We start from the raw sequence: 10,084 nt of genomic DNA, 5'->3' as shown, positions 1-10,084 counted from the left end.
GAATCAATGGTGCTGGTCAATGCAATGATGGAATCAATGGTGCTGGTCAATGCAATGATGGAATCAATGGTGCTGGTCAATGCAATGATGGAATCAATGGTGCTGGTCAATGCAATGATGGAATCAATGGTGCTGGTCAATGCAATGATGGAGTCAATGGTTCTTGTGAATTCAATGATGGAATCAATGGTTTTGGTCAACACAATGCTGGAATCGATGATGCTTGGCAATATAATGGTGGAATCAATGGTGCTGGTCAACACAATGCTGAAATCAATTGTGCTGGTCAATGCAATGATGGAAGCAATGGTGCTGGCCAATGCATTGATGGAATAAATGGTGCTGGTCAATGCAATGATGGAATCGATGATGCTGGTCAATATAATGGTCGAATCAATGGTGCTGGTCAATGCAATGATGGAATCAATGTTGCTGGTCAATGCAATGATGGAATCAATGGTGCTGGTCAATGCAATGATGGAATCAATGGTGCTGGTCAATGCAATGATGTTGGAATACAATGATGGGCTGGTTGAATTCAATATGAATCAATGGTGCTGGTCAATACAATGACTGGTCAATGCAATGATAGAATCAATGGTGCTGGTCAATACAATGATGGAATCAATGGTCCTGGTCAATACAATGATGGAATCAAAGGTTCTGGTGAATTCAATGGTGGAATCAATGGTTTTGGTCAACACAATGCTGGAATCAATGATGCTGGTCAATATAATGGTGGAATCAATGGTGCTGGTCAATAAAATGATGGAATCAATGGTGCTGGTCAATGCAATAATGGAATCAATGGTGCTGGTCAATGCAATGATGGAATCAATGGTGCTGGTCAATGCAATGATGGAATCAATGGTGCTGGTCAATGCAATGATGGAATCAATGGTGCTGGTCAATGCATTGATGGAATCGATGGTGCTGGTCAATGCAATGATGGAATCAATGGTGCTGGTCAATGTAATGATAGAATCAGTGGTGATGGTCAATGCAGTGATGGAATCAATGGTACTGGTCAATGCAGTGATGGAATCAATGGTGCTGGTCAATGCAATGATGGAATCAATGGTGCTGGTCAATGCAATGGTGCTGGTCAATGCAATGATGGAATCAATGGTGTTGGTCAACACAATGCTTGAATCAATGATGCTGGTCAATGCAATGATGAAATCAATGGTTCTGGTGAATTCAATAGTGGAATCGATTGTGGTGTACTGGTGGATACAATGCTGCACTCCCCAATGGTACTGTTGTGTAGGTGAATGCAAGTTAGGGATTGTGCATTTTTTGTAAGAATCATATTTATAAGAATACAATCAATAACTTTTTATTCAAGGGGTACTGACTTTCGGCGATTGGTTCATTCAAAGCAACTTGGGGTTTGGGCAAAATGTGAGCATGTTTATTTTTCTCATAAGCATCATCTTTATAAAAATACAATCAATAACTTTTGATTTAAGGGGTATTGACTTTTGGCGATTGGTTTATTCAAAGCAAGTTAAGGGTTGTGCTAAATGTGAGCATATTTATTTTTCTTATAAGCATCATCTTTATAAGAATATGATAAATAATTTTTGATTTAAGGGGTATTGACTTTCAGCGATTGGTTCATTCAGAGCAACTTGTGGTTTGTGCCAAATGTGAGCATATTTATTTTTCTTATAAGCATCATCTTTATAAGAATACAATCAATAACTCTTTATTCAAGGGGTATTGACTTTCGGCGATTGGTTCATTCAAAGCAACTTGGGGTTTGAGCAAAATGTGACCTTATCTATTTTTCTTACAAGCATCATCTTTATAAGAATACAATCCATAACTTTTGATTCAAGGAGTATTGACTTTCGGCGATTGGTTTATTCAAAGCAAGTTAGGAGTTGTGCAAAATGTGAGCATATTTATTTTCCTTATTATAAGCATCATCTTCATAAGATTACAATCCATAACCTTTGAAGGTTTCGAATTTTGGTGATTGGAATTTTGAACTTTTCATTTTAAAACGCATCTTATCCTCGATGTAATATTGTTTTGTTAAATTGATTTGCTGAATGGAATGTTAAAATTTTGCTGCAATGTCAATTGCACAAGAATCAATTAAGAAACGAGCAATCAGTGAATGGCAATCAAATTGTTAAGAGCTTGATCAGATTAAATATTTCAATTCGGAAAAAAACGAAACCGAATAAAATTAAAATTAAAATACTATTCTTATGTGAAATCGTCGACTTTCTTTGAATGAACCAATCACCAATATTCAAAACCTTCAAAGGTTACGGATTATAAACTTATGAAGATGATGCTTATAAGAAAAATAAATATACTCACATTTTGAACAATCCCTAACTTGCTTTGAATGAACCAATCGCCGAAAGTCAATACTCCTTGAATAAAAAGTTATTGATTGTATTCTTATAAAGATGATGCTTATAATAAAAATAAATATGCTCACATTTTGCACAAACCCCAAGTTGCTTTGAATGAACCAATCGCTGAAATTCAATACCCTTTGAATCAAAAGTTATTGATTTTATTCTTATAAAGATGATGCTTATAAGAAAAATGAATATGCTCACATTTTGCATAAACCCAAGTTGCTTTGAATGAACCAATCGCCGAAAGTCAATACCCCTTGAATTAAAAGTTATGGATTGTATTCTTATAAAGATGATGCTTATAAGAAAAGTAAATATGGTCACATTTTGCACAAACCGCAAATTGCTTTGAATGAACCAATCGCCGTAAGTCAATACCCATTGAATTAAAAGTTATGGATTGTATTCTTATAAAGATGATGCTTATAAGAAAAATAAAAATGCTCACATTTTTCACAATCCTTAACTTGCTTTGAAAGAACCCATCACCGAAAGTCAATACCCATTGAATTAAAAGTTATGGATTGTATTCTTATAAAGATGATGCTTTTAAGAAAAATAAAAATGCTCACATTTTTCACAATCCCTAACTTGCTTTGAAAGAATTCATCACCGAAAGTCAATACCCCTTGAATAAAAAATTATTGATAGATTTCTTATAAAGATGATACTTACAAAAAATGCACAATCTCTAACTTGCATTCACCTGCACAACAGTACCATTGGTGAGTGCAGCATTGCATCCACCAGTACACCACTATCGATTCCACCATTGAATTCACCAGAACCGATGAATCAATCATTGCATTGACCAGCACCATTGATTCCATCATTGCATTGACCAGCACCATTGATCATCATTGCATTGACCAGCACCATTGATTCCATCATTGCATTGACCAGCACCATTGATTCCATCATTGCATTGACCAGCACCATTGATTCCATCATTGCATTGACCAGCACCATTGATTCCATCATTGTATTGACCAGCAACACTAATTGCACCATTGATTCCATCATTGCATTGACCAGCACCATTAATTGCACCATTGATTCCATCATTGCATTGACCAGCACCATTGATTCCATCACTGCATTGACCAGCACCATTGATTCCATCACTGCATTGACCATCACCACTGATTCTATCATTACATTGACCAGCACCATTGATTCCATCATTGCATTGACCAGCACCATCGATTCCATCAATGCATTGACCAGCATCATTGATTCCATCATTGTATTGACCAGCACCATTGATTCCATCATTGCATTGACCAGCACCATTGATTCCATCAATGCATTGACCAGCACCATTGATTCCATTATTGCATTGACCAGCACCATTGATTCCATCATTTTATTGACCAGCACCATTGATTCCACCATTATATTGACCAGCATCATTGATTCCAGCATTGTGTTGACCAAAACCATTGATTCCACCATTGAATTCACCAGAACCATTGATTCCATCATTGCATTGACCAGGACCATTGATTCCATCATTGTATTGACCAGCACCATTGATTCTATCATTGCATTGACCAGCACCATTGATTCCATCATTGTATTGACCAGCACCATTGATTCCACTATTGAATTCACCAGCACCATTGATTCCATCATTGCATTGACCAGCACCATTGATTCCATCATTGCATTGACCAGCACCATTGATTCCATCATTGCATTGACCAGCAACATTGATTCCATCATTGCATTGACCAGCACCATTGATTCGACCATTATATTGACCAGCATCATCGATTCCATCATTGCATTGACCAGCACCATTTATTCCATCAATGCATTGGCACGCACCATTGCTTCCATCATTGCATTGACCAGCACAATTGATTCCAGCATTGTGTTGACCAGCACCATTGATTCCACCATTATATTGCCCAGCATCATCGATTCCAGCATTGTGTTGACCAAAACCATTGATTCCATCATTGAATTCACAAGAACCATTGACTCCATCATTGCATTGACCAGCACCATTGATTCCATTATTGCATTGACCAGCACCATTGATTCCATCATTTTATTGACCAGCACATTTGATCCACCATTGACCAGCATCATTGATTCCCACCAAAACCATTGATTCCCCCATTGAATTCACATTGATTCATCATGCATTGACCAGGACCATGATTCCATCATTGTATTGACCAGCACCATTGATTCTATCATTGCATTGACCAGCACCATTGATTCCATCATTGTATTGACCAGCACCATTGATTCCACTATTGAATTCACCAGCACCATTGATTCCATCATTGCATTGACCAGCACCATTGATTCCATCATTGCATTGACCAGCACCATTGATTCCATCATTGCATTGACCAGCAACATTGATTCCATCATTGCATTGACCAGCACCATTGATTCGACCATTATATTGACCAGCATCATCGATTCCATCATTGCATTGACCAGCACCATTTATTCCATCAATGCATTAGCACGCACCATTGCTTCCATCATTGCATTGACCAGCACAATTGATTCCAGCATTGTGTTGACCAGCACCATTGATTCCACCATTATATTGCCCAGCATCATCGATTCCAGCATTGTGTTGACCAAAACCATTGATTCCATCATTGAATTCACAAGAACCATTGACTCCATCATTGCATTGACTAGCACCATTGATTCCATAATTTTATTGACCAGTACCATTGATTCCATCATTACATTGACCAGCACCATTGATTCCATCATTGCATTGACCAACACCATTGATTCCATCACTGCATTGACCACCATCACTGATTCCATCATTGTATTGACCAGCACCATTGGTTGCACCATTGATTCCATCATTGCATTGACCAGCACCATTGATTCCATCATTGCATTGACCAGCACCATTGATTCCATCATTGCATTGACCAGTACCATTGATTCCATCATTGCAATGACCAGCACCATTGATTCCATCATTGTATTGACCAGCACCATTGGTTCCATCATTGCATTGACCAATTCCATTGATTCCATCAGTGCATTGACCATCGCCACTGATTCCATCATTACATTGACCAGCACCATTTATTTCATCATTGCATTGACCAACACCATTGATTCACCAAAGCTGTCAAATCTTTCAGTTTATTCACAAACACCACACAGTCATATTCACCAGAACGATCAGATCCTGCTGTACAATGATCACATTTCCCAAATTCTTGAATAGATTAACCAGCGTCGTTAGGTTTTCCCAAAATCCCCGAACCATTAGCTCTGGCGCACAAATTTACAAATTTTGATAGTTCCACACCTCAGGGCCACCATTTTCAGCTTTTTCCCCATCGTTACTTCGTTACTTTTTCGTTACCCCTCGTTACTTGCGTTACTTCATCGTTACCGACCGTTACTTCATCGTTACCTTTCGTTACCTACCGTTACTTGTCGTTACCTATCGTTACCTACCGTTACCACTTTTAGTAACAACGGGTCAAGGGCTATTTTTTGTTATTGATAGATTATCTAAAGCTTTTACTGATAGTAAAAAACATTAAACAAGTAAAACCCTGTGAGAATTTATACCAAAATCTGCAACAAAAATAAAAGTGGTCTCTTCTTTCTACCGATTGCTTTGCGGCGCTCTTTCGCAGACTGTTTATCAAATTTCGACCAATGAGATTGCCACATTTCACACGGCCCTTCTTTTCGGCACATGTGGCAAGCACTGAGAAGTGCCTTGCACGATGGGCGGCTGTAAAATCTCACCCTACATAACCTCTTTTATTTGTTTCAATCCGTGTTCCCAAAGTGTAGACTATTTAACTTCTTCAATTCTCAGAAGAAAGCGGGAATTTGATGTGAGAGGTAGATTGTTAACAAAGTGCCATAGAAAATCACTGAATAAAAGAAGAACTTAAAATCTTAAGTTAAATATGTTTATTTTTGAATACTTGTTGCAAAAAAAGTGAAACATGGAACAGTTTCATTTCTTATTGGTTAAATTGAAATGCGGGATTTGGAAAATTTTCTGTGTGGTTTTTTACACAAACCCCTGTAACTATGGGCAAGCACCCCGTTGCGTGACATTGAAAATGAACCACTGAAAAGGAAATTAAAATAAGCCCACACTCCAAATCCCGTAATCTTTATATCGGTTTTAGTATATACTGATTGGGTTAGTATTTTTCTAAAAGCCATATCTCAAGCCCTTGGTTGAAATACAACTTGAAACTTTCAATTTCTTTAGAGGAGGTTGGTATCTAGCAAATTATGCTGTTGGAAACATGTGACTTTTTGAATTTCTTTTGCAAGATTTATGAAAATAGCTTCACTTTCCTAATTTGGAAAGTTTTCCTTTCCTAATTAGGAAGATCTTTCCTAAATAAGAAATTTGGAAAAATTGTAAAATAATTTCCTAATCAGGCAAAAACTCTTGAATGTCGAAGCTCGTGTGTTCTGTCTGGTGTTGATTCCAGCCAAGCCATTTTTTACCATTCTACAGAAATCCCCGCTTGAAAAATCAAAACATTTACTAAACTAAATTTACTAAACTTTGTCAAATTAAAACAGGGGGAAAAATTATATGACGTACCGTAACTTTGTGTAATTTCAACATAGCAACTGTCTGGTCTTTAAATTGTTTATAGATAAAACCTTCTGAAAAAGCTGTTTAAAAAAAATCTACTTGTAACTACTTTGCAGACCAAATAGTTGCTATGGTGGAATTAGACAAAGTATGTCAACATTACGCAATGCTACGGTATGACCACAGCTCCCATTCACTCAGCCTAGTCTAGCAAGCTAGACAACTAATTCAGACATATAGTCTGAATTAAGTATAAATAACTCAATATCTTAGACTTTGGTAAAAATGCACCGAGTTTGAGTTGATATATATATCTTGGGTTCAGGGTCAGCCCCATCCAAAATTCTCAAAAAAAACTTTTCCCTCTGTCACCAAAGTTTCTATATCTATGTGATAATAAGTGTGGTATAGTAGTCAGTCAAACTCATCTAAAGCAAAATTAAGAGTAATATATTAGACAGACATAACCTATTGGTCCAATCTTGGTAAGGAGTGGTTTACCAGAAAAGAACATTGTGCTGATTCAATATTTTATCCTGGAACACTTTATGTATTCCCATGCCAAAGAGCATGACAAGAGCATGACAATGTTTTTCTTTCTGTGGCTTTGTTTGACATTCCTTGTTCCATCAAAACAATCATACTTGACCAGATAACATTTCTCAATAAGCCATATAGACAAACAACTGATAATTATTTAAAGAACTTTTTATGTTTTTGATTGAGACAATTTAAATTGAATTTTCATGGAAATAATCAAATTGATTGCAAGAAGAAAGTCAAATTTTTATATTTTTCCAATCTTTAGAAAACATGGACCAAGCGATCATAGACCAAGTTCGTAATATTGAAAGGACAGTAAGTGGTAATACTCTTTAGTGTAGGGCTTCAATTTGAAATAAACAAACATCAAGCTTACAATTAAAATTCTCGCAATCTAAAAATAATGAAGATAATGTAGCTCATTGGTTTCAACCTTACTTTTTCATTTAGATTGCGGACTCTTTTCCGTTGGTGAGCGAAAAAGAAGAAGTGGGTCGCTTGGAAAGAGACTTTGCGGATAACGACCTGGTGTTCAAGTCAAAACTTGCGGTAAAAACGGATTTCTAATATCATCATTCGCTATTGTGATTCGTCTTTTTCTCTAAAACCAATCGTCTGTCTCTGATGGAATGATTATCCTCGGTTCCAAACCATTGCTACCAACTAGATAAATTTTGTCTTGTTGTTCTTTTCTACAGGACTTGAAAGAACGATATTGTCATGTGCGTAAAACTCGAGGTGATGGAAATTGTTTCTATAGAGCATTTGGTTATGGTATTCTCGAATTCAGCAGAAGTGATCATACTTTATTGGACAGGTATCATTTCTTCTTCTCTTTCACTAAAATCTTTTCAAGAAAACTTTGCAGTGCACCCACGCCACCCTATCTTATTTCTTATTTCAAATCTCCCAATTCCAGGATAGCAGAAAAGGCGAAGCATACAAAGGACAAATTGATCGAAATCGGTTATCCATCTTATACAGTCGAGGATTTCCAGGAGACAGTGAGGATTTGTTATTGTTGTCATTTTTGTTTTCATCCTTTTGAACAGCTTTGTCTTTACAAACGGTGTTAATTATAAAATTTTGCTTTTTTTTTAGTTCATGGAAGTTTTGGATGTCACCAGAAAAAGTGAAAATAACCATGAAATATTGCAGGTATGGAATAGTGATTATTTCTTTCTACATAGCACAAGAGTATCTTTATCCATTGAACATTTTGAAAGATATTATTTTCTGATAATTATTTATTAAAAGGAATAATTTGATGTGTCAAAATTTTTTCTTTTTCAGTTGTTCAATGATCAAGGATACTCAGATTATTTGGTGGTCTTCCTACGGTTGATGGTGTCTTGTTATTTGCAATGCAACCAAGAGTTTTATTTACATTTTGTTGATGGGTATAACAGTATGAAAGAGTTTTGTTCTCAGGTAATCTCAATCAAAGTATTCAAATATATAACTTTGAATTACCTTAAGGGAACTTATTTTGGCGGGAACTAATTTCGACGAGCGGCAAAAATCCTGAAAATTTTTAATTTGGCGAGAACTTATTTTGGCGATTGATGAATTTTTTTAATTTTGGCGGGAACTAATTTTGGCGAATGACAGCATAAATCTGTTCTATTTTGCCTTATTTGAAGCTTTTTTTGTGGAATCAAGAAGTTATTTAGGCAAAATACCAAAAAATAAATATTGGCGAGAACTTATTTTGGCGAGTGAGCAAAATATTTAATTTTGGCTGGAACAAATTTTGGCGAATTTTGTATAAATTCGCCGAATTCGCCAAAATTAGTTCCCGCTAAAATAAGTTCCCTTAAGGTAGATTATAGTGGATTGATCCAATTTCTGCTTATCAATCGTAGTCTTACAAATAAATCACTAATTTCTTTTTGATTGAAGGGCCACTATATTTTTGTCAGTTACGGTCGTTTGAAAAATTACTCAGTGCCAAATGCATGATTTCTAGTACGCCCATGAGTCGTTTTTAGACTTCAAATGAGCATGTTTACAACTTTCAATCAGTTAAAAAATAAATGGATAAACCTTTCCACAATACTTGGATTTTCTTGCTCTTTCAATTTTCACCAGCTGGTTTTACCATCATTGAGATTTGTTACTTCTTTTTTATCAGGAAGTGGAACCGATGGCGAAAGAAAGCGACCACATCCATATCATCGCACTTTCCAATTCCCTCAATGTCACCATACAAGTAGAATATATGGACCGAAGTGGTGACGAAAATAAAGTCAACTCACATCTCTTCCCCGATGATGGTTCAAAACCTGTCGTACATTTACTGTATCGACCAGGACATTACGATTTACTATACCCTAATGGAGGATAACGAAAGTTTAGAATGATTCTATGAATTGAATTCTTTTTTAATACTTTTAGATTTCATGAAAATTTGTTTATATAGATTGATTTTTTTGATTTATTATTCTCTTTTTTGTATGTATATTTATTATGCATTGAAATACTTCGGATTTCTTTCTTTCTTTTCCTCTTAGGCTGCTTGATGTTTGCTTCACATAGGATTTTTTACCGATTCAATGAATTGTACCCCTTAACCTGA

The 10,084-nt window shown here is 36.1% G+C and overlaps 1 protein-coding gene across 1 annotated transcript in view; it reads left to right on the top strand.

Moving 5' to 3' along the window:
• Positions 1-10,015, top strand: part of LOC136797643 (ubiquitin thioesterase OTUB1-like) — an 18,759-nt gene extending 8,744 nt beyond the window's left edge. The window contains exons 2-8 of the mRNA XM_067054232.1: positions 7,772-7,821; positions 7,957-8,055; positions 8,205-8,323; positions 8,426-8,510; positions 8,608-8,664; positions 8,800-8,937; positions 9,641-10,015. Of these exons, the coding sequence (XP_066910333.1) occupies positions 7,772-7,821; positions 7,957-8,055; positions 8,205-8,323; positions 8,426-8,510; positions 8,608-8,664; positions 8,800-8,937; positions 9,641-9,853 (761 nt within the window). The 3' untranslated portion in view covers positions 9,854-10,015. The remainder of the gene's footprint in view (positions 1-7,771; positions 7,822-7,956; positions 8,056-8,204; positions 8,324-8,425; positions 8,511-8,607; positions 8,665-8,799; positions 8,938-9,640) is intronic.
• Positions 10,016-10,084: the final 69 nt, after the last annotated feature.

Source organism: Clytia hemisphaerica, unplaced genomic scaffold, assembly GCF_902728285.1.
Source record: "Clytia hemisphaerica strain Z4C2 unplaced genomic scaffold, Clytia hemisphaerica genome assembly, whole genome shotgun sequence".
NCBI lineage: Eukaryota > Metazoa > Cnidaria > Hydrozoa > Leptothecata > Clytiidae > Clytia > Clytia hemisphaerica.
The sequence above is the reverse complement of the archived record's forward strand: the minus strand, read 5'-3'. Positions and strand labels throughout refer to the sequence as shown.